Genomic DNA, 26,230 nt, shown 5'->3' with positions numbered 1-26,230 from the left:
CTCTTTTATATTGTTTATGTAGGACACATTTTTGCCAAACTTTTCAAGTTACTAAATAGTGTTTTTGCTTTTTTTTTGTTTTGTTTTGTCATTATTTATCAGGTTTTACCTGGCAAGATGATTACACACAGCATGTTATTGGTCAGGAACTCTCAACCATTCATAAAATCCACAACAGACGCCCTGATATATTTCCACCTGAAGGGTCTCACGCAGGAAGGTAAGTTTGCAATGGCTTTTGTGCCTAGTAGGTTTAGGGGGGGGGGGGTTGCAAACGATGAGAAGCAGAATGGCACCATAGCAGTGAATCTGAAATGTTAAACGCATCACTAAAAACACTAACCAGATAATAAACAGAAACCAATTGTACAAAAGTACCAAAAATATTCTTAGGAAAATGGCACACAGAAGGAATGAGAACCCTCAACAAATTGAGAAAATGTGCCTACTACTGTTAGCTTAGGGGGTCAGAAATCAAAACCTCTTTTGTCCAGTTTATGCAGTATCTAGTCTCCGTTCAGCCAGCGGTAGGTATGCCTGGCTCAGAAAGGCAGGCGCATACAATAGCTCATCCACAGGAGAAGTTTTATTCTGGAATGAACCAATGAAAAGAAACCAAAAGAAGTACTGAAAGAGATTCTGACCAGCTAATGTCATCAAACTTTTTCCAATACACTGTTGTAACCAAATTGAAGTCAATAGCTTCTCTGCTCTAGTGGCAAAATTTATCCAAGAAAGAGAGATTCATGTGAGATCTTACGGTAGGAAGCAATGCTGGGACATCTCTACCTAATCTTTGTGTTACAGAAGTCATTTCTCTAGTGGCTTGAAAGATATTGAGGAGTGGCTTAGTTATGGATGGCAAGAAACAAAGGTTCTGTAACTGTGTAGAGAGATATGGATGTAGGACTTATATCATCTTCATATACAGATACATATATAAATATACTGTTTTACCTGTTCTAGTCTGTCTTTATAGACTTTAAGTTCAGCCTAATCATACAAACCTCAGAAGTCAATTTTAAAAATGTCTAATTTACTAGGAATGTTAAAAATGACAAATCTGTTTTTTTTTCTAAATGATTTTAAGAAATTAAATCTCAGAGTTACTGAGCTTGAAGAAAAGTGCTACTTATTAGAAAATTTTCTTCACAGTGGAAGAAAGCTGGAGCTCCTAGCCCTGATGGACAAGATATTGGACATTCGACCTTAGATCTTATAGAATTTCTTGCTCGGGGAAATCATATCCTGCAAAGAAGGGGAAACCATCTCTCTGCTAGATTACTCTTTCATGGAAATAAAAATGCTGTGTAATTGAAAATGCCCAGTGGCTTCAGTTGTGTTTGCTTCAGTTTTCTCTGATTTAATTCATAGAATTTGACCCTATAATTTTTCATACCTGCTGATTCATTCAGCATAAAGGAAACAAAACCACTCCTTAAAATTACAGAACAGTACATTTCAGGATTACGGTAAGGTAGAAGCTTAGCTTCTAGATAAGATAGATACTGATCTATAATTTATCATAAAGGTGATAAAAACACATGTTGGAATCCATAAACCTGTTCTCACTGCTTAGATACACTAAATGCCATTACTGTATGGATTAGTCTCTGGCAACAGAAATTATTTTGAATATCTTATGGGTATTTTTTTTCAGAAATGACTGTTTCCTATGAATTTTTGTTCATGGGAATATGATAATATAGGCCAGATTTCCAAGAGATCAAGACCATATTCTCCAATGTTCCAGATTCTTAAATGGGTGTTGGGGCCCTTGCGGTCCTTCAGAACAACAATCTATATGAGATATAGAGCATGGAACTACACTGTTTAGGATTAGTTGCTTAGCACAACTTGCTTAGCATTAGTAGCTAAATTTGCTGAAGCCTTAGGCCTCAGGCTGTAGCTGTTGCTACATGCTTTAAAGTAGTTTTACCAAGGACACTGGTGCAGCTGGGAATGATACATCCTGAGAAAGTACAGATAAACTAGCAGAAGCCAGTGGGAACCAAGGTTAAGGGCTAGACAGTTTTGCTAAACAAGCAGCAAGGTATAGGACGTGACCGCTGCGTGCGTGATCGGTGCTATGACTGGCTACCTGTGACATAATCTGTATGAACCACCAATCAAGGGCCAGAGCGCCGAATACCTGTACCTATAAAATAGGCAAATTGCTGAATAAAGGGGGAATTGAACCTGCATTCTGTGAATGCGTATGATTCATTCCCGTCACTCCCGCGGACCGCGACAAATGGGTTTATATAAAAATGAAATGTGTAAGAATGTCTAGAAATAATCTAGTTCTGTACTGAGAATGTAAGATCATTTATAGGAGTTCCTGCTGTGATCAGGTTTGAGGTGCTTTGCATTTTTAATTAGAACTGTATTTTAAAAAAAAAAATCTATTTTGCTTATTGACACTTTAGGAACATCAGAATTTCAAATGTGTTCCACTTATAGCAGTTCCTATTGTGGATAGATTTTCTGAAGTTATCAAGCTGTGCTTCTGAAAGCATTATCTTGTGTGCCAACAGTTTAAAACATTAATTGATTTTTCTGGTTGTCCATTTGCAATATATTCTATAGGTCAGGGAACAGTGGGATTTTTTTTCCTTGGCTTCTTGTAGATTCTGATAAATTTTGCTATATGCTCAGTGTGCTTGGTGTTTTTGCTAAAATATTATCAGATAATAATTAAATAATTAAAATAGCAACATAACGTAGGTATCTGATTATCAAAGAAACATTGTGGCAGGAAGACCCTTCATTAAGGATAATGTGTAATAAGGCAATATGAAGTCATATTAATGAGTCATTAATCCCCACAGAGTTAGTGAGAGCAAGAAAATAGACTCAGACACTTGAAAGGTAAATTGACTTAGGCTAAATTAGTGCGTATGAAATCTGATAGAACAGAAGACATGGATTTCATCTTAACCTCCCCCCTGAAACTAGGAGCTTGATTTCAAGATGAAAGTTCTTTCTTTGGTGGCTAACTGGAGTGTACATGGTATTTTCTGGGCCCTTATTAAATTTCAAAAAAAAACCCACTCTTGAAAGACGATCCARGATAAAGGAAAAAAATCCATTCAGCACACAGGGAATAAATGTCAGTTGTGTTCATTGGTGCAATTAGGCAAAACCACAAACGTTTCCAACAAACTTCAATGTATAAAATGGGGTATAGCATTATTTCCATAATAAAACCATCATTAAGTCAGTAATAAGATTCTCACAGCATTTATCAGGGAGAAACTCTTAATTCTAAAAAGTATGGTATCTATCAATTGAGAGCATTCTACAAAAGCATAATATCTGCGGTGCAGTGGTTCAGATATTACCTGCAAAAGATTATAAAGTGCTGTTTTTTGCAGAAATTATATAACCGTTTCTGTGCATAAATAATTATGTATATTATGGTCTTCATACATTGTAGTTCTTTGTATGCAAAGTCCTTTTTCAAAACCAATTAAAACAGAACATACTTCCAAATAAGTGCACAGCAAGAAGTCAACTGACAGTCATTTCTCCTGCTCACCAGGTGCTTTTATATATTCCTCTTTAATCCATTTTCCTGTATCACTTTGTCACATTTAAGGGAAAAATTTTAATTCAGTTGTAAGAACAGCTCATTTAATGCATTTTACTTTCTGTGGTAGCAAGGTTAACAATGGTGATACAGTGGTGAACTGAAAAGATTTTTTAAAAGTCTTTCAGATGTATTTGTAGGATTTTATTAAAGTTGCCATCAACTGAAATGTAATGCTTTGTTAGCCTTTTACTTTTTGATTGTTATTTATAAGTTTGTAGCATATAAAATTACAACCAGTATGGAATTTAAACACAATTTGAGAGCAATTGCTATCTCCATAAGAAAAATGAGAAATCTTTGGCCTCAGTTTCTGCTTCTACCACCACAGTGAGTGATTATATACTGTAAATAACGGCTTGAAAAGCTAATCTAAATACTGTCTTTTATCTGTCCATTCAATTCCCATTAGCTCCAGTGGAAATCCCGAGGGTAGAATTTGGTCTGGTATTTCCATTCGCTCTCTCTTTTCAAAGTTAGCAAAGAAAGAAGATAGATGTTGGAATTAAGCAAGGAATGAGAGATGAGTATTTGAAATTGGGATACCTTCTCTATGATAGCCTCTTTGGATTAGTTCGTCTCTATTGAAGCAGAAAGCCTACTGCCCAGCTCATTCCAGCACTGCAGCACAGTTTTAGTCTGCCTTTATGTTGCAAAGGAGGTGGGCAATGTTACCTGCACCTCCACCCTCCATCGCCAGGCAGAATTTAGAGCTCTGGAATTGGAGAAAAATACAAACACTGTGAGAAGCGAGCAAGGCTCGGGGTGAATTATAGCAAGACCTCTGTCGTGCCCTGTGCAGCAAAACTGCATTTTCCTCAAATCTCTGTGCCTAATGGGCAGCTAGTTATTTTATACCTTGGGATGGGACGCAATGGCTTTGGGAACCCTCAGCACAGGGACAGGACAGTCTGAGCCTGCCCTCCTTGCAGCAAATTTAGGTATATGCTGGGGACAGAAAAGCATATTGAGGATGCAGTTGAAAAACTTCTAGAGCGTGGGAGTACACAGGCATTGGGTACAGGCTGGCAAAGTCCCAGGGCTGTGTAAACCTGTCCTGGGCACAGTGAAACAACCCCAAATTGAGCATATGGAAAGGTGTGGTAAAGGCTTTCACAGCCGTCCTTCCTTGTGGGTTGCAACTCCTGTGCCCTGGCTCACTCATGGCCTCGGTATTAGTCGGGACCTGCATTTAATACAGTTGTGAACATGAGCGAAAGTCTGTTACTTTGTTCATAAAGCAAGGCAATTAAACCCGAGATCTGGAAAATGAGATAACGGTACTCTTTCAAGCTGTGGCCCCAAATACGCACCACCACATGAACTGGTGAAATCAAGCATCACTTGTGGTTGCCTGCAGATGTTTAAAGTGAAATGATGCCCCCTCCCCCTGGGCTGTAAAGGTCCTTCCCCTGGAGGTCTTCTTCATGGAGAAGCAGGGTGTGCGGATGTGGGTGGGAAATGGTGACCCTGAAACGTGATTTCTCTCCAAACAATGTGTCACAGAGAAGGAAGCAGATCGGTGACCCTCCCTCTGCTTCTTATGTGAGGTATGAAATAGTTACTGGTGTTGACATTTAAATTATCGTTATCATTGACATGTTGTTGAGATAGATGAGGAGAGCTGATAATAATTCAGAGATGTTGTACACAACACTCTGAATCCCATATACACACCTCTACACTGCTGTTGCTTAATCACATTTTTTATCTATTTTTTTGCAAACATCACCAAGATTTGTTTAAAACAGTCAGGAAACATTGCTATTCTGTGAATCTCAGGTACATGGTGTCAGAAGAGATACTTTTTCTGTCTCATTATCCCCTTCTTAAGCCTTTTGCTGGAGCTACCTTGCTCAGTTACTTCTGTATGTCCAGCAGTCTCACTGTGCTCTGTAAGTTGGTGTGGGGCCAAAATGGTGTTGATTCTCATCATAATGCAGCAAATTTTTGTAATCTTAAAACCACCCATGTATTTCTTTGGGATGTACTTTAGTGATGCATATTTTCTGTTTACAAGAGTTATTTTTCCCTCTGGACATAATTTTGCCTTGATGTAGGCTTTTTGTTTGATTTACTGTTGATCATTTACTTCGATTCCACAATAAATTGTTAACAGTGGATTCTTTTTTTGGGGGGGGCAGTTGTTTTTGCTGAAGCAAAATTATCTATATTGTTGTTCTTAAGCTTTTTAGTGACTTTTTTGTTAAGCACTCATATATAGAAATAGTTTCAGTGTCTTGAGATATAAAACATGGTTCCTTTTTTGCTGGGCTCATTGTCATACAGGCTGGTAATATTTTTTTTCTGTGCAGGACTTCAGAACAGAATGCAGATAATGAAAGAAATTATAACCTGGAAAAGGATACGAACTTGGCCAAGTCTCTTCAGCAGTATCTCACATATCTAGGTATTCTCTCCCAGTCTKCAGCGACAAATCTGTATCCAAGGAAGAAGAGTGACAAAGCTTCTGTCAAGGTTGTATCTTTAAAGTGGTTCCTACATTTTGTGTTTTTGGCTTCCTTCCTCTGTGAGCTTTCCTAACTTTGTCATCTTCCCTTCTGTTCTGACACCAAACATTGTTTCTCACTGCCTCCTCAGATCAATTATCATAACTGCACGTTATTTAACCCAGTTCTCTCCAAATGGGTTGGATCAGCTTCAGCACTCTAAACAACAGAGTTCTCCTAAACCAGATTTAATTAGGGACTGATTGTACGTGAGGAAGGGGGAAGAGAGGGATAAAGGTGGCAACATCTTCACTGGCTGAGCTGACACCCTGGTTACAGAATCTCAGCTGCTCCTCTCCAGAAAGCTGGCTGAGCAACCTTGTAAGTTCTTGGTGGACACATATGGTGGAAGTCATCTGCTAGGCATCTAAGATCTGCAGTGCAGGTATCTAACCTGAGCTAACCACCTTAGACTACCTTTATAGTCAATTGAGATCTGATCTATACTATTTATGGTGTTTGGGGAACAACAGACRTAATCTTTGAGCAGATTTTGACAATGGGTCTGCTGAACTCTGCCTCAAAAGTTCCTCCTTCTTATTGATCATAAAGGAAGTCTATGGTGACAAATTAAAGTTTGATATATACATTATAAATACACATATAGTTAGGCAAGATAAATCACACCCATTAAATCTTAGGTATTGTCCTCTGATAAAAAAAAAGTGCCAATCTGAAAGCAAAACTATTATTTTCTTTCTTAAAGAAAAACTATCTGGTTCTTAGGCAGCTTGAATAAATTTATAAACATGATCAGCAGACATGGCTGCATATGACAGGTCTTCCTAGCCTATATCTTTTGCTCAAAAAATGTCTTTTGCCCAGAATAGTCTATTATTTTACAGAAACAGGCTGCTATTATAGGGCGCCATTTAAAAATCTGGTATGTGCTATTTGCATGAATGCAGTGTATATGCAACAGCCTTAGCTAAGAAACATATTGAAGAAAAATTCAGGTGAAGAAAATACAGTATCAAAGCCAAACTGCTACCTTTCCAAGAACTAACTCAGAGACACAGAACCATTGCAGTGTATCTGCAACAGCAGCTCCCCCAAACAGTGGAAGTTCTATCAACTCTTTATTCAATCATGGTATATCTGAAATATTATTATTCTGATCAGAAGTTGCAAATTTGCAATGTCACTGATGGTGTATGTAACCGTACGTTACAACATACGGAATATGACAATGGGCGCTCGTCTGGAGTAAGGAGAATGCCCAGGCAGGGGCAAGGCAGCTTGGGGAGCTGATGAGTGACCACCGTCACAGTGCTTTTCCTCAGCAGCTTAGTCCTGAGCGCTGACTTCGGTAAGGATGCTGTTCTCTGGAGCGCTGGCTTTCAGGGAAGTGAAAACTTGTCCAAGAAGTATTTCAGGGGGTCTGCTGCTGTCATGCAAGTTCATAAATAATCCATATGGTTGGGACCTTCTGTGGGGAAGCCTGCTGTGATACCACCACCCACCAATGTTATCGAGTGTTGCCATGGAGATAGCTACTTAGGAGCCTGGGGGAGTGGGATAAAGAGGAGAAAATCTGGAAATGAAGCACGTATAGAAACAAGCTGTAGACTTCTTTTTACTAAGAAACATTTTAAAACCACAGACACTGAGCCAGACATGTTACCTGTAATTTAAAAGCAAACGAAAGAGAGGAAGAACATTTTAAAAATTAGTAACTAATCATGAATTTTAAATGATCTTGGAGACCTTCCCCTGTCCTCTGCAAATCAAATGCAGCTGCTGTTCTTAAAAAGAAGCAAATGGGGCACTGTATTTGTAGTTTGATTCATTGGGTTGTTAATGGAATAACATTTAAACAAAATAGAAACCAAGATGTTTGTGAATCCATGAAGCAGAAAAAATGTAAAATTTAATGGTTTGAAAAGAGTAGTAAGGAAAGTAACTGCAGGAGCTGCATTTAATATGGCTGTGCCACTTGAAATTGAAAACAGTAATTTTATCCACTTTTATTGCATGGTTCAACAAATCTTGATATCTTATTATTGTTTTCCTATATAGATAAGTTATGAACCTACACTGAATAGCTGTAGCAATTTCTTATGTTTTTAACTTCCTTGCACTTTCCTGATGAACAATATGGGTAAGACACAGGTGCTTTACCCTACTTACACTTAGAATTGCAACTTTTTGGCCTTTGCCCTTTTTACAAAATCATTTTCTTTCAAGTATATATTTACCTCTGTCACTTCTTCCTTGTTGTCGTGGAGCAGGAGATGCAGCACTGCTCCTGGTTACTTTGATACCTCACCTTCTGTGATGTATAGCTGAAGCTTGCAGAAATTTAGTGCTTTTAAGCAGACTGCCTGAGTGGCTTCTGATTTGTTCCAAAACTGCCATCAGAGAACTTTGGCCAAGAGTAAAATAAAGAAAGAAAAAAGACAAAGAGTGTTTAAAATTTAAACTTGCTATACTCCAAAAGTCTTGTTTAGTATTTTATGTATTTTTAATCAAACTGTTTTACAAGCTTTTGGTCTTTACTTCCTACCATCTTCCATATGTGTATTACCAGAATAACACTATCGAGCTTCAACATCAAGGATAGTGTACCAAACAGTTATGTACACAGCTGTAAAATGAGATATACATTTCATATATTGTATAATGTATTTATATGTATTTAAAATACAGCAGAAGTATTTTAAAACAAGTAACTTTTCCTATTTCACTTGCTCAAACTACCGTCAACTTGAGGCTTGACACAACAGCAACAGAAATCACACTGTCAAACTTAAATCACAAGATGCAACAGAATTCCTGTAGCATTCACCATTGCAAGAGCTTCTTCAACTGCTTTTTGAAGCACTTGGATTTCACAACTTGAATTTCACCACTAACTTAGAATTTTTTCTCAGTAGTTAGACAGTATCTACTGCAGGCTATAATCTGGCCATTTGATAATGATTTCCAGTGGATAAATATCAGTAAATCAGCAGATTTGGTGAGTCTGTTTCCTGGGGATTACCATTGTAAACAACAGTTCACTTTAGTGCAGCTGAAAAGAGTTGTTCAGAAAACGAGCACTTGGTGGCATTTGTTACTTAAGCATTAGCTAGTATTTTTTTCCTACTCTGGCTTAATGAAGGTTTTACCATTCACAAAATGCTACATTATCAGGCTTTGAGATACCTTTCCACCAAACCTGAACTTAGTGTGAAAAATAGCATATAGCCAGACATATGTGCACTGTGAGAAAGCTTGATTTATCTTAATGTGAAGCAAGAAATGCAAAAACTTCAGGTTGCATGTGGATTCTCCTTCCCCCACCTCCCCTCTTTCTTCCAGGGGGAAAAAAAAACCCTCCACTGTTTATATTTCTGCTGAAACTAAGGTAGGTCAGTTGTGTTGGGTTAGAAGGGCCAGTGCAGAGCTGATATTATATATTATAATATATATATATTATACATATTATTTATACATATTATTATATATGATATTATATACTCTCTTTTGCCTGTTTTTGATGTTTATTAAATGAACATGCTAGGTATTACCTTCATCTCAGATTATACCTTGTGCTGTTAACTCTTGTGGCTTTCACAAAACTTCGGTTTTGGTAACAAGTATTTGGTGAGTTTTAAATAGTGCAAATGCCTGCAGTGGTATAATTACATGAGGTTTCAGTTATGTGGCTTTCATCTGACTGAGAATAACTTAGTTATCACAGAAAGAGAAAAGATTTGAAATGCAATCCAAATGTACTTAAAAAGCTCCAAATCAGGATGTGAATAAAAATAATTCAACCGGAATGGTTTGTTTATTCCTTCAGCTATCATTTTTACCTGTTCTCATGGCTTCTGATAGCCTGACATGATTTTTTTAATGCGTCACACTGGCAGAAGTGCACTGCTTCGGTAACACAGCCCTGCAATGTGCTCGTTTCAAATGCAGGGGCTGTAGTGCACAGCAGCCTTCCTCCTCCTCGTTCCTCCTCCTCATTCTCCTCTCCCCGAGCTCCGCTCTGGGGGCGGACGCTACACTGACTGCTCCCGGAAGCCTGCTGGACAGGCTATAGGAATATGCAAGGTGCCTCCTACATTTACGCCAAGGCTGTTTGTATTGTGCCAGGTGTCTCCTGTTTATGGTTTAGGGTTTTGGGAGCTAAACGATGTCTCTTCTTGCTCTTACTCCTTCCGTGTGACTTGGCCTCCACAGTCTTTGTACATGGGTTAACTTCTTCCTCCTCAGGCTGCTGCCCCATTCAGGCCTTAGTACCTAGTGTAGAGAGGAAGACAGAAAATCAATTAATGCAGAGTCTTCGAGGAGTTTCAGTCCATTTTTGTGGGTTTTATTTTCTCTTTCTTTGGATCTTAATTGGTTGCATTTATTTTGCTGGTAAGCTTTATGTATGAATATTTTGATAGAAATATCTGAGTCCCAGGTATTCAGAAAAGTTCAGAAGGAAAGAGTTTGGAAAGACAGAATTTTCTTTATACCAAAGAAGTTGTTAGTAAAGTTATAGGTCTTTGCAGACAAAAAGAAAGGGATGAAGTGACTGGTTAGTGGGCAGAGAGGTACGGCCGGTCGTACAGCCAGCTGGGCAGCAGCGTGGAAAGGGGAGAGGGTGCCAGTGAAAACTCGTAGACTTGGTTTGCAAGACCCTAGAAGCTTACAAAGGGCAGATGGGGCATTTGGCAGAGACTGTATCTCGCTCCTGAGTACAACCGGGAACCTGCCTTACTTGGTTTCCCCTTTCACATTCAGGGCAGGGTATGCATAGCTTTGCTGGATTGCAAATCAATTGTTTGATGCTTTGTAAGTGATCTCCTGGGAGAACTAAGGTGTATGATGATTATTAAGAAAGATTATTATTTGTTTCAGAAAATCTGAGTGCACAAATTCTCTAAAATGTACTCAGAACTTATCTGCAAACAATAATTATTCTGATGAACTAGTAAGAAATTACACAGTCATCTCTCATTTTAATCTGGAGCTTTAATTCAAAAAAGCGGGACCCTTATTTCTATAACATTCGTTAATTACAGCATTACATTAAGATCATCAGAAATTGATTTGATAGCTGACTGCTGAAAAGGCAAAACCCTTTCTGCAGTGTATACATTTAAATTCTGCTTGTATAAATGCAAAATTTAATATTTCATATATGTGGGATTCTCTGTAAATAAGAAATATGTAATCCACCCTGTGCATAAACACATTAGCAAAACTATCAGGAATACTTGATAGAGGAGGATGTCCCTGAAGCTATGCCTGACTATCTGCTTATCTATACAACAACCATTAGAGCAATATCTGAACGTCTCACAAGCTTTGATGCATTTATTTTCCCAATGCCACTACAAAATAGGGAAGAAGTAATATCATCATTTCACAGACAGATTTTTCTCAGCTTTTTTGAGGTCATGCTCAATCTGAGCATAGACTGGAAGTCAAGTCTCAAATCCCCACTAAGTACCTCATCCTTTGGATCATTCTTTTCTCCCTCCCTGTTTTCAGTAAAATTGAAACACTGAAGTCGTCTTCTTCTTAAAATAAATAAATAAATAAATAAATCTAAGCACTAGTGTAGGATTCATTTGACCAAATACGCGTGTTTTTATTAGAGCAAGTCAACCTAAACTCATTTATGATCAGTGGAGAGAAATAGAAATTTCCAAGTTGTGATCCATCTCATGCTTATTTAAACATATAAAATGAAGTGTGATAAATTCTATCCTGTATGCCATCCTGTATGAATCTGGTGTAGATAGCAAATTTTGCTGCGAGGACTCATACTTTTTCTTATGTACAATGTACAGATAGAATTTCCATGTCTAACATAGCTGTTCAATAAGGCAAATTACAATTTCTATCTTATAAAGGTTATTTGCTTGTATGATAATTTGAAGATACAAGTGCTAGAAAAATAGTGTTATAAAAGATGTGTGTCAGGCCTAGAGACTTATTCAAGAGGCTGATTCATTAGTTTCTAGTAAATCCCAGGCAATGCATAGATTGACAGTTTTAAAATCTCAAATGTTGACTGGACAACAAGATTTGCATTTTTCACTTCCCCCTCAAAATCAAGTCTTTATTTTACCAAATACCATGTATTTGGAGTTTTTGCTTTCATCATTCCACTTGCAAGTTTGATATTTGTCTTGAAAATATTTACTCATTGTACTTCAGTACAGAGGGCTCAGTAAATAGAAGCTGGTGGAGCTGGTGCAAATTTTAAAGTGAATTTCATAGTTATTTTTAGAACATAGTCATTGAATGAGAGGGTAGAGATCACAAAAAATTAAGCCTTATTTTATCTATCTTGGGTGTGTGTGTGTGAGTATGTACATTTTAGGAGAGCTGCTACATTGCAACAACAATACCTCTTTTAATGTGAAAAGAAAAAAAACCCTAACCCAAAGCAATTGTCCAGCAAATGGTTCGTTGCTTCATTTGGGGTTGTAAAGCAATGTTATACAGCATGGTGGCATTGATCCTGCAGATCTCTAAAAACCTGCATATCTTTGGGCACAAGTAGTCTCCAAACTCAAATGTTAAAGTTATAAATATGCTGGATTGGCGCTAATATGCTCAAATCTTGGCAGATGAAGATCGTCATGTTTCTATGTAAATCATCTTTAGATAATGAGTTAGCTCAATACCAGCATATGCCTACAGAAAATATGTTTAAACATCATTCGTTGAAACCTTTCATTCCCGTAACAGACTTATTGACATAAGCAAACTGTTTGCAGAGGAGAAAAGCTGGTAAAGCCTAGTGTATCTATCAGCACTGATTACCACGCTGCACCGCTTCCACCGTTCACTGGGACTTCGCTGTCGCTTCATTGGTTTCTAGCCATAATGTCAGGGGAGACGCCGGATCCGGTAGCCGAGAGGTGAGGCTGCCGCAGCGCCTTGGCCCCAGGTCCAGGCGGGAGTGACGCTGAGCAGATGCTCCCAACAGGCACACACAAACGCACGTGCACAATACATACGTACGCAGGGATGGAAAGATAACCTGCCACCTTCTCTATGCCAGTCATAGTATTTTAGAAACTGATTAAACCAATATGATGGAGATTTTTCAGAAACAGAGAGAAAGACCTAGTTATGAAGACTAAAAACTAGGAATTTCCTCAGCAGTACAAGAAATGGTAACTAATAATTAAATTAGTCATGCAGGAGAGTCAGCAGGAGAAAGTTAAAGGTCTGGGATACAGCTAGGAGCATTACAACAGAGATAAGAATGGTTGGGAACATCTGGGACTTAAAAGTGAATTTCTTAAATAGTAACTTGCACATGAAAGAAACTAATATGCTTATCCGCTCTCTTTTTTGTTTTGGAGGATTGTTTGTTTAAAAATGGTAGAATATACTGTTCATACTCAAATCTCTGCCACCTGAAGTTCAGGCAGTGCAGATTATTGCYTGATATGCAGCCAGACCCCAGACAGTCCCGTTACGCTGCAGTTTCACAATCAGAATTCAGCAGCAAAGTCAGCCCCAATTCTGATCAAAGGCGACTCTGAGCAGCCATTTGGCTTGATCAAGCTTTTGACACTGCAAACTAAAGCATGTTAATTAACCATCTTTAGTATCTAAGCTCTTTGATGTAGCTCTTAAATGGTTTCAAAGCTGTTGTACTTCTCTGAAAGAAAATAGGAGATAGTAACAGAAAAGTATTTGTGAAATAAGAGGAGGTCAGATGAGATGATTGTAGTGGTCCCTTTTGCCTTAAACCTGTGAATCTGTCACGAGACTGTGGGTTTGATGCTATCCCATCACAGAGGAGCTACAGCAGGCACTGTTTGGCTTCCTTCACGGTTTCTGGATATTGAAATGATCTTCCAAGCCCTTGCTTTTTTGCGGTGATTTCTTGCATAGTATCATATTACTATCTACTATATGTAAAAAGGCCATTTTCAGGTGGTAGAAAAGGCTTTCGTTCCACTACTGCTCAGAAAATTGAAAATTTTCATCAACTTTACCACTATTTTTGGACCAACCTAATACTGAATTTGGTGCGCAGTGTGTTATGCCGTGTACACAAGCAGAGGCTTGTAGAGCAGAAACTCTCCCCTTCAGCCAGCTCAAAGCCTGCTAAGATATCCTCCTGACATAGTGCAGCACTGCATGGAAATCACAGCTCACCGTCTGGGAGAATTAAGGCTACGTTAGCCAAAGACTAGCTACTTACTGGTAGGAAGGAGGCTGCTCACTGGTGTAAGGGCACAGCTGTACTGCTTACTGAGCTCTGTCTCGGGAAGTCTGGCACTGTGACCCACTGCACAGCGCAGATACGTCCCTCGTGTTTCACTGACGGCTGGTTTTCGCTCAAGGTAAAGGTATGGCATCGCATACGACTTCACGTCCCACTGCCGATCTAGTAGTGTTCCTGTTTATATAGAGCTTCACATGAGGAAATGACACTTCTGATGTAGCAAAGACGCATGATGCAAGTGTGTGTGGTTCGCAAAGCAAAATAGACAACTTCTAGTAGAAAAATGTATACTTATTTCACTCCACACAGTGAATTAAAATATTCAGTCTTTCAATTTTTGGGAGCCTTTGGAAACTTTCATTTTCTCCCACTGTTGGTCAGYGAGAGCCTTGCTCTAGTGTTTATTGTGTTTTTCTTTTCTAATTTTAGAGTGCATATTGCCACTGTCTCAAATGGCACAGTAAATTAAGCTTCAGGCTCCTGTGATTAGCTGTTGTAGGTGGAATCCTGGTCCAACCAAACTTAAGGGGTAGCAAAGATGAATTAATATCTGAAAATGCATCAAAGAGAAAAGGCTAAATGAATTGGAGGGTGGAAGGGATTTTTCTTTCTGCATTCCTGAAAGGAATTTTTGTTAGCTCTATATTCCTTTAGCAAATGTATCTTCAAGAGAGGAAGTATTTTGTTATAAATACCATGCCATGGCTTTGAATTCTGTTGCCCTTCTGTGCTTTAGCCGAATATTAAAAAATCAACCTATCCCTTTGTGGGTAAATTAAATAGAGTTTATCTGTGTTGTGTTGTATGTATCTCATCTTCTTCCTTATTTCAATACTTCTTTGTAGAAGAAAACATGTAGACCTCAAATGACTGCACAGCGCATCTGTAAAGTATAATTTAATGTGCCCTTCTGTGAACTTTCATATGGAGAATGTCAGTTACTTACATACCTAAACCGTGCTAGACATTGGCCTAATAATTCCATCTTTGGAGAGGTTAGTGTGTAGGTTTTTTGATGATGTGTGAATTATTGAGATAACCTACTTGAGAGGTGGTGAAGGAGAAGAAAACCTTGTCTAGATGGAAGAACTAGACTTTTTTTTAACATGAGTATTTTAACAATTCAGTAATTTTTAAAGATGTTATATCAGTGACATGAGATAATTGAACAGTATCTTATCTATTAAAAAAATGCCTGATAATAATAGGGACTTGCATGCTAACTCTATTCAATATTACTCAGTTACATGCTAATTAGAGTATTCTTTGTTAGTTCTGCACATTTCATTTGTCTTTTTTTGTAATTACTGGCATTGCTTCATATAAATCAAGTTTAATTAATGTAAAAATGAATTTTCTTTTTAAAATTTYCCTACTCTCTGTTTTCCTCTGCTTCTTAACTCTGTAATGTTACCAGTTTTTCCAAAGGCAACAACCAGGGAATTTACAGATTCTTCTTGTCACTGACCAAGGGGTTATTCCATTTAACTTTGAAACAAGTCAAACTAGCAATGGCCATGTACAGAATATCAGTCTACAGTAAAACACTTCAAATAAGATTACAACAGTGTTCTGCAGTTTAACTTAAAATGCAAATTGTCACTGGATTCTAAACTAGGTACAATAGATGTTACTCTCCTACCTCTTTCTGTAAAAGTTACTTTTTTTTTTTCATACCAGTTAGCACAACACCATAGTTTAGGGTTGTATCCACGCTGCAGTTTTACTTAGACTTATTTCTGTTGGTGCATGCATTTTTGGTGTTGTGTTTTCTTGCAGGGTGGAATTTTTTTCCCTTGTCCGAGTTGTGAATTGCCATACAGCTGCGGACTCCTTTAATTAAGTCGGATGCAGCTATATCAGATGGGCTAGTAACTGAAGGCACCATCAAGACAGCTGAGCTGTTGGTGTTGTACTTTAATTAGGACCTTTAATATTTCATCCCTTACCACCAGAAGTGTGACCTGTCAAGCTGCTGAGAGACTGCCCAGTCTCGACAGAGGTGCAGTACTGAGCCTGCAGCTGGCTCTTACTTATGTGCAAGTTGTGTACAGGCATTTGTGGTGGGGTGGTTGTGATTTTTTTTCTAGATGTGCTTGTTGTTGACAAGAGCAGGAAATCACAGATCTGGTAATGTTTAAGAATATTTGGACTTTTTAAATAGCTCATCAAAATCCAGCCCTCATCACCTGACCCTAATCTTTCACAAGCAGTTTGAGAGCGTCTCAGTGGTTTTGTTCTCCTTGATTTTGGTTTATTGTAAAGAAACGGGTTTACTGGTAAAGCTTTAGGGGCAAAGAGGGAGCGTTAGGGACAGAGATCCAAATTAGCGTGCAGTTACAGAAGATGGATTGAGCTGATTTAATGCCTTTCCATGTCTGAAAGGGGACTGTCCCCTTCCCCCCCTCATCCCTCTCCCTTTTTGTGCACCTCCCCAACCCCCCAAATCTCTGCTGCTCGTTAAAACTCTCCGTGAGCTGCTTCAGCCCTGCCCCGGCACAAAGAGGGGAGCGACTTCTGCAGGGCTGGAGAGCCGAAGCCAAGGGTCCGGCAAAGGCTGCAGCTGGGGAGAGGCCGGGTGGGACGGCGAAGTCCGGGGGGCGCGCGGGGGGGCGGGGAGGCAGCAACGCTTGTGAATTTGTTGCCAGCTACTCGGCGCATCCAGGGCCGCTCCGTGTCACCCTCCGCGGCTCTTTCCAAGCAGTGTGCATCATCAAACGGTCGCAACACCTAATCCTGCAAATAACCCCAAGCAAAGACCCTTTGAAATTAAGGGGATAAATATATGTGATGGTAGTTTTTCACATCTGTGACTTGCTATTAAGCATGGAAATTGTGTTCAACCTGTACTTTGGCAACTAGCTCCCCTCTTGCCGTATATGAAAACAGTGCATATTTCGCAGCTGGTGCATTGAAGCGGAGCTGCTACATTTCCCTTGTCTGATACAGTTCCCAGGGGACACTGAAATATTTCGTTCTCAAAGGTGCTTTCTCTCTAGTTCTGTCTTCTTTGACACTGCGGTGCACTAGCCCAACTTCTTGGCATCAACAAAACGCACTTCTCTGGTAAAGACCACCTGCAGAAGTAAAATCCCCGAGGTTGGCGGACCGCGGGCCAAAGAAGCCAAAGTGTCTGCTTTGCGTAACAAAGTTGCATATATGCATAAGCCAGAAATCTGCAAGCCATGAAATGAAATCACTGACCGAACCTCTTCCATCCTTAGAGGGGGAATAGCCCTCTCACAAAGCAAGCGTGGAATAAAATCAACTGCCTGTTATCAGAAGGAATAACATTTTTCTGAAGGAAAGCAAAATTATTGTTCATAAAATACAAAATCAGATAAAATCTAAAAGTTTTTATTCATCTTTGGAGCAGCTTAAGGGCCTTATTTACTTGGTCTTTACAAAGGCCAGTAGGAAATACATAAATAATAATTTTCTGGCCAAATTCTAATTGCTCTCCACTTGAGTGTTTAGTCTCTTCACGCTGGACATAGTTTGCCGTGCTTTCTGTCCTAAACTATTCTGGTACCGGTGCGCACACACCTCAGCAGTCTGCTATATTTCATATAGCTGAAATGTCTCTGAGAAGCCTCCAATGTAGCAATGCAGTTTGTATGACACTAAGCGAGAGGCTGCAGCTGAGGTCTGGGAACCGTTCTTCAACATATGTACAGTATATGATGCACTTACTGCAAACCCTGTCCCAAAGGAATTATAGACTAACCCAGAATCAAACTGGAATATTTCTGTACACTGTAAATCTCTCAGCTTAAATTTGTATTCAGGAGGGAGTGGAGGAAAAGGCCTTTAGAAATTCTGTAGGAGGAGAGAACTGGTTTCTTAAAAGGATAAAATCCTGCCTTCAGATTGCGATCATAACAAAAACACTTCTAGGGTTTAATTATAGTAAATGTGATACTAATTAACAAGGTTTTGTTTTTTTATAGGATAAAGTTTAAGGGGCATCTAGAATTTGTCTGCAAACCTAAATTTCATCCAAAAAAATTATATAAAACGTCAATGAAAACAGTAGATGCTGTCTTGCAAAGTTAGACTCCCAGCTGATGCAGCATTAAAAATCTGAAACTGAAAATAGAAAGATCTAGTGCTGGCTAAACTTTTTCAGCATTTTTTCACCGAAAATGTGGTTTTAAGGTGACTGAAACATTTTGCATTTATATATATATATATATATATATATATATATATATATATATATAAAATAAAACATTTTTATTTATTTTGTCAAGTTGCTTTACTTGAAAAATAGTCTAGGAATTAAAAAACGTATCAAATGGCTGTTTTCACATTTCTTTATACTGTCAAAGGACATATTGATTATAAATTTAATTTAGTGAAAAAATCAAATATTTCATTTTAAATAGAACAAAGTATTTTGTATACAAAAAATTATTCTTTAGACTTCTCATCATTCTTTATAAAAGGGCATTTTTGTTTTGAGTTGCTAGTTTTTAGTAAGTAATCTGAAAAAAGAGAGTTATTTTCAGCAATCTAGTAAAAAGAAAAAGGGAAATTGGCTTTACTAGATCTTCTTTGTCCAAAGGAATGCAAATAGTGTGTACATAGCTATAATCAAGTTTGAATTTTATCATTCTCTCTCTAATCTCTTTCTCTTGCTTTTAATGATCTAATAAGCTGTTTTACCACATTTGTACCAAACTGACAGTGTTTCTTTAAAGCAAACTTGCTAGCTTGAAGTTTGCAATCTATGGCTATATCACAGATGCTAATTCTTCTTTTTTTTTTCATGACTGGTAAAACACAAAGGATTGTGTCCATGATTCCTGCAAAGCAGTAATCATTATAATGTCATAGTGACCTAGTCCTTTTTTCTATCTTTTACTCTCTCTAGAGCTACATCTATAATGATCCCATTAGGTACTACATGAGGCAAAAGCCCAAAGAAAGCGCACCTGCTTTGGCCCATGCATCCACAGCCCATCAACAGCATGCTGAAAATCTTCATGGAAGGACCTTCAGCCAGCTGTCACCGGACAAGCTCCCGCCAGAGTCAGAAATGGAGCTTGACCAAAAAAATCTGATAGCCGCGCTACACACGTACATCACGCAGAACTTGTCAGCACAAAGCTATGATAAAAGCCCTCCCAGCAGGACTAAAGGGTCTCACGTCTATGCTGACAGGCTCTACCCTTCTCAAGTCAGTCATTTTGATGGAACTTTTACCAAAGGAAAAGCAGAAGATTTTGAAATGAAGAAACAGTTGCAGCCAAGACCTGCACCTGGAGTGCTGGGGCCAAGTTCGGAGATCCTGAATCAAAAATCTTCTTCCCAGGACAAACCAAAGGACCCTCTGAGTGCAGTGGATGGTAAAGCTGATATTTATTTATTTAAACTTCTCTGAATTTTCCCTCATGTTCACTGAGCATTTTTGCAAAAGATATAAATAGACATTATTATGTATCTCCTACTATTGACACGTTCATCTTTCTTCCATAATACTCACAGTAATAATGTTCACCATACTAACAACTCTTTCTTTGCAAACATCTACCCACCTTCCATATGCATGCAGAAATATAGTGCACTCAGTAAGACCTATCACTTATAATAACTCTTTAAGTTTTCCAAGTATTTTACAAACAATACGTAATTATGGGAATATCTTTGCTGTCAAATCTGTTTTTATGCATGCATGCCGCACTGTATATAGATAAGATYGAACAGCCTATTTTTTTTCCATTTCTCTTTATTTAACTGGAAATTCAAGGACCATGGGTAAAATTCAAAGTCAGACAAAGCAATCAATGCTGAAATAAACTCTGGCACAAAACATATAAAGAGGAGGAGTCTATCAATTATATGGATATGTAAACATGCAGTAACACAAGAAGGTGGGAGTTACAGCTAAGTTTTGCTGGACAGTCTGTAACAAACAATTTATTTGCTGGATTTTCATCTTTTTTGCTAATGCTACTTAACCATGACTAGATTCTGATTTCTTTTATATGTAATAGTTTGACAAATATTTAAATGAAGATGGAGTGTTACATCTCATGGGATACTGTGATGCATTTCAAGTGCTGCTTTGTAAGTCAAGATGTGTCTTCACTTCATGGCTGGGGATCAGATAGAGTTTAGAAAATAACTCATTCCCTTTATTGTTTCTCTAAAGTAACCTAGCTATTGATGTTATTCAAGTGGTTCAGAATGCCTGAAAAATAAAATAATTGATCCTCAGACATTGCCAAGCAGCTACATCTGTTACAGTGTAGTTACCACCAACCCAACCATTTAGGTGATATGTAAGAGCGTTTCTTTGAATTCCTTGTGAAGTTAATATCATCCGTAACGTTTAATGTTCTTTGATTTTTTTTTTTTTAAAAAAAAGAACACACAAAAAGTCAAAGTTGCAGCAGAGGAAAGATAATGCTTGCAATCTAAAGGATGCTTGAAAGTGAAAGCATTCTTGGTATGGTGCCCAGAGATAATAGGTTTCAAGGAATGAGCTATAATGTAAAATCAAATCCAGGTGGCACTGTAAGTCTCTTCCACAGGTTAGACAGTTTTGTCACTAGACTCAAAACAAACTAGGCACATGCTGGTTTCATTATCCTCCAGCTGTTCCACTTCACCTTTCCTGGTAGGAGCCAACCGGGAAAAAAATGCTTAACACTTAGAGGGAATAACGTTTCACAATTCATTGGGTTGTGCTGCTTTGACTTCACATACATAATGTGCCCTGTAGGAACATCTCCCATTGTATTAGCTTTTAAATGTTGCATTGACTTAAAAATATGAATTGCCAAGAAGTGAATTATATGGCTTCCTTTGTATTTTTGTGCCATTAAGTAATCTCACAAGGAAGCAGTGAGGACAGACACCAGTGTAGTCATAGTTTTAAGTGGGAGCCATTAGATTGATGATGGATTGAAGTCAGATTTGCCAGGCTGACCGGCTGTTCTCATTCTGTATCTGACCTTTCTCCATGCTCTCTGGCGCTTCAGGATTTTTGTATGCTTGCGGGTTGTTCCTCTCCTGTGTTCTCCAAACCACAGAGTGGTTCAAAACTAGACAGCGCACAGGGCAATCACATGAGCTCTCATCTCCGCTGCATCAGATTCAGGAATAAGAAGAAAAGCGAAGCTTGACTGGCAGAACAATCCAGAAGGTACTGAGCAGATTAGCACGGGAATTGCTGTGAAACGGCAGCAGGTAAATTAGTTAACAAGGCACCCTGAGGGAGAAATGCAAGGGAAGGAAATCTGGAGCCATTTTTCTATCAGATTTGGAAACTATTACCTCTAGGAGTAGTGTGATGTATGTGGGTACTGCCTTTGTAGTCACTGTGCAGTAGTGGAAATCATTGATCTGTCTTCTGCACCAGCTATATTTAGAGTCTGGCTCAGTTTTGTCTTGAGTGATTTATCCTAGTCTAGTTATTTTCGATGTATTAAATAGCACAGAATATATTTCTCAGCTGCTTTGGAAAGGCCACAAAATTAGTAATTCAGATTTTTTTTTTCAATAAATAACCAACATCCGCATTTATAGAGCAAAAATATTTCCGTATATCCTCTCTCCTGCCAAGCTGCGGTCACCAGTCCAGGCAGTGCTCAGGACCTCCTGTCGTGGAGAGCTGATAGGTGGTCAATAGGCTGACGGGCTGGAAGCAGACAGCTTGTCCTGTGGGATTGCGGATCATGCAGAAGTGCTGTGCTGTGATTTCAGCAAAATTATTGTTGCTCCACCACTCTTTGCTGGGCAAACTGGCTTTGGCAGTTGCATCACCAGAGTATGAAGCATGATTTATGCGCTGTATGATAAATCTGTTTTCCTTTGCTAAGCTGCTATTGAAACCTAATAGGGTAAATTCTGCTGGTGAAGTTGATATTAAAAATTATGTCATCTAAGAAATATTTGCTTATATTGTCATCATGGATCCATAGTAACTATGAAAGGGAGCTAGTCTTCTGTAGTTCAGAATCTGGAGCTAAGGGAGAAATTTGGTTTACCGTATAAGCCAACATCGTTGAGCATTGGCAGTTCTATTTAGAAGAGGTCGGTGAAAGAGTAGAAAGGCTGTACACAGCTACAGGCATGTTCAAGTACATGTGCTCCTTAAGTGATGTGCTATTGCAGGATCCACCTGCTTTTCTAAAATAATATTTTCTGATTTTAAGAAATTCATAAGAATTATTTTAAGTTACCCAAAGGTGTTTGTAAATACATACACTGATATTTATTTGTGCATCAGCCTTATCCAATCATCTGCAAATGACATAAAAACATGGACAAGGGCCATAATAACAAGTGGAAACTTCCATTTTTAACATGGGCATGGATTAACAGCATATCGTTACTTTCATAAAGTTAGCAAGCCTCTTTACTTAGACCTCTTTTCTCCAAGCAGTTATAGACATTTTGGTGACTATTCCTCCTAGTGTACTTAACACAGGATGTTCCTCATACATCTCAGCTTGGTATTGCCGTCAGTTTGGGGCATTTTAAGTCACACTTATAGTTGTTCAGTAAAGGTAGCATGTAATACCTACATTGTATTTTCGAGGTGTTCTTTCAATGGGCAGTGTCCCAGTGGTGTTGATCAGACCAGGAATAACGGCATTGGAGGTGCAGGAGGCTCCTCTAAAACAGATTTATTTAATGACCCAGAAGCTGCAGTGTGCCTGTTAGCGGTATCTGGAGTATGGCCTGTGGCCATTCATTTTTTCTTGTGTAATTCTTCCCCGCACCCCTCTTTCCATTTCCTTTGAGACTGAGACTGCTTTGTTATCGACAATGAACCTGTGGAAGTGGAGTGGAGAGATAAGACTTTGCTGAGATAATAGATACAGAAAAAAAAGTGGGTTTGGAAAAATGAAAGGGAATTGAAATGACAAGGCTATATTGGCTCCCTGTTGTTCAGTAGCTCAGTAGTTGGTCTGACAGCTGGTTGCGATGCAACACAAATGAGCAAACAAAAATCTAGTAGTGTTACGTTAATACAGCTTTCTTAATTGTATATGACCTGAAATGAAATTCTGTCTTAAAATTTGTCTTCAGATATTGATGTAATGGCCAGTGACTGGCTTGAATAAAACTTTTTGAATAACAACATTCAATGAAACATTTGAATAAAACTCAAATGCAGATGCAAATTAGTTTCTGAGGCTCCAGGCTTGCTTTCAGCTTGGAAGCCCCAGGTTGTTGACTTTTCACATCAGTATTTTGAGCTACTTCAGAGTTATATCACAAAATTCCTGTAATTTGACCTCAATTATTTTAAATAAATGAATATAGTTCATGCAAGTTTAACTCAATAAGACAAATGCTTTTATGCTGTTTTATTTACTGGAATGGTTTGAAACATCTTTCTATACCTTTTGCTAAAAACTTTATACTATTTCTAAAGACTTTTCTGAAGTATTTTAAAAGTCCTGTTCCTGTGTTCAAAAAATAGATAAACTTTTAGGACCCTAAGTAGCATTAGCCCTGAATGAATTTGAGACCCCAAAGTGTCTAAAATTTGAAAAAAATTGAGGTTAAGCTACTAAGCATATAAGTATTTTTGAAACTTTTTCATAAATCTAGTTTCTTGGTAAAATGTTTCCTAATAGCTTGAAAATCATGGTAACTGAATGGCATTCTTCTCGATGTGTTATGGCTAGAAAACAAGGATTCTTAGTCAAGAGAAAAGAAATGTGGTTTCAATGATTGCTTCTGTTCTTAAGTTGAACAAATCAAAAATGCTTCAAAAATGTTTTAGGAAAGTGAGTGAGTGACCCTAAAGCAGTCAGTGTCATTTAATATTTAGGAAACTCATCCTGAATGTGGGAAAACCATGCCCAAGGCTCTAATCAGCTGGCTGTATTGGGCATTTTCTCTCTCCTTTTGCCGAGAAGCGAATGATGTTAATGAATTATGTTTGTGGGTTCTTATAAGCCTTTCATTCCTGACATAGATGTTTTATATGGACATTCCACATTGACAATGAGTTTAGAAATGTATTCTTGATCTGCACTAAAAATTTATTATGATCATTTGTAACTATTATGAGGACAGCTCACTTTTCTCCAAAATAATATTCCAGATGATTGCAAAACCTTCAAAATCTTGCTCATAGATTGAATGCTAACTGCTGCACATCAAGAGTTATTCGTATCAATAGATAAATGCCAAAACTCTTGGGAAAAAAAGAGTCAATGAAGTTATTGTAGATTTCCGTCTTTTGTAGATTCACTGATGTCAGGTAATCAGTGTTCCAAGAATGTTTTCTCCTACTGTGATGCGCTTTGCAAAATATTTTTATACATTTACTTGAAAAGTTTCAGTTTTGATTTGCAACTGATATCTATTCTGTTTTTTTCTTCCCTGACTTTATTAGCTCTGCTTCAATAATTTAGGTTTTTCTGTCAGGTTATTGGCCAGTAATTCCATAAAACATAAAACCAGAAGTGATACCTAAACAGACACAAGACTTTTGCAGCAATCTGGTAACTCTGGTATTTCCTGGAGCTTAATTTCCTGCATTGCTGCTATGTGTAGCATCCTTTCTTAATGGCCATCTTCCAGATAGTTGGGCTTCTTGAAAAAGTTTATTGAGCTCAGTTTGACAAAGTCTGATGAAAACTTTTATTGTAGTTTGAATCAATTTGCTCTTGTAGATTGTCCTTCTAAAGAAAAGTGCTTAGTGATTATCTTTTTTACTATATTACTAAATTTATAATGGGAGGTAGATACAATACAGTAAAATGTGGAAAGGAAAATATGCAATATGTGCTGTACAGTATTACTTAGCTTCTGCCAAACTTCAATCTTAATTTTGTTGCCTCCAAATATCTTGTCCTGGAGAGTCTGGCATAGTTTTGAATTTAAATCTTTGACTCTCTCCTTACTGAACACTTTCTTTCAATTGTATAAAGCACTTTGCTAGCTTGGTATGCTACCATAATCTTTGCTGGGTGCCACAGTTTGAAACAGCATCATAGATTTGACCTCACTATATCTTTTTTATTGATATTCATACTTCAGTGTGTTTAAAAATATGCTTTGCAAGGAAGTTTCAGAAGTTGACAGCATACAACCTCACCAGCGGAATTTTATATCATCATCATGGTGGATTATTGGAGGAAAAATGTATCCTTCTGATCTGGCAAAACAACTGCATCAAAGGACCACCTTCCCCCATATTTCAAAACCCTTTTCCAGTCACAGTGAACCTACTATTTAAACTGCTTAAACTATATTGGCTTATACTGACTAAATAGTTTAGGGAATGCTAAAGGGAAAACTAAGCACTAGTTTAGTTGGTGAATTATGGGGCAAATGGGAGGAAATTAATCTCTGCCTTCAGATGGCATTGAGAAACTGGGTGGTCAGCTGCAGGCACTAACCTCTGCTGCTAACACCATGGGATCCAAAAGATGGTGGACATTTCCAAAGTCTTGGCTTCTTTTCCAAGTGAAAAACAGTCATCTGTTCTTGTCCTCACAGATGTTCGGCTGCCTTTTCCTCGGAGCAGAAGCATCTCTCACTGCTTCTTCTTTCCTAGTGCTGTGAGAAGCAAAATCTCCAACTCTCTTCTTTAGCCCTTTCTCCAGGAAAGTGTTCCCCTTTACACACCTACTTTTAAAGTCACCTTTATGGTTGCCCGAAGACTGACAGCACAGTCCCAAAGTTGAGTTGATGATAAACATGTCCTACCACAGTGCTTAACAGGGGAATGTTGCTAGAGGAGAAAAGGCTGCATATTGCCTTCTGAACACTTATATATAAATTTCTACATTCAAAAGAGTTTTGAAAGCAGTGTATAACTCCATCAATGAATTTCATGTTTCCAATCTTTTATTGTTACCCAATACTACATATGTGAAAGTGAGTTTGCTTGCTTGCATGCATATGCACATATATGGTAAATTAGTGATCAGTATGAATAAGCAGAACAGAGGCATGACTGAAAATGGT

At 38.2% G+C, this 26,230-nt stretch overlaps 1 protein-coding gene across 1 annotated transcript in view; it reads left to right on the top strand.

Annotated features, from left to right (window-relative positions):
- Positions 1-26,230, top strand: part of PTPRN2 (protein tyrosine phosphatase, receptor type N2) — a 506,489-nt gene that overhangs the window by 70,595 nt on the left and 409,664 nt on the right. The window contains 3 exon segments of the mRNA XM_026069273.1: positions 103-220; positions 5,908-6,070; positions 19,161-19,635. Of these exon segments, the coding sequence (XP_025925058.1) occupies positions 103-220; positions 5,908-6,070; positions 19,161-19,635 (756 nt within the window).

The sequence above is a fragment of the Apteryx rowi genome, unplaced genomic scaffold (assembly GCF_003343035.1).
Source record: "Apteryx rowi isolate R43461 unplaced genomic scaffold, aptRow1 scaffold_29, whole genome shotgun sequence".
NCBI classification, from domain to species: Eukaryota; Metazoa; Chordata; class Aves; order Apterygiformes; family Apterygidae; genus Apteryx; species Apteryx rowi.
This window is presented reverse-complemented; position numbering and strand designations above follow the sequence as displayed.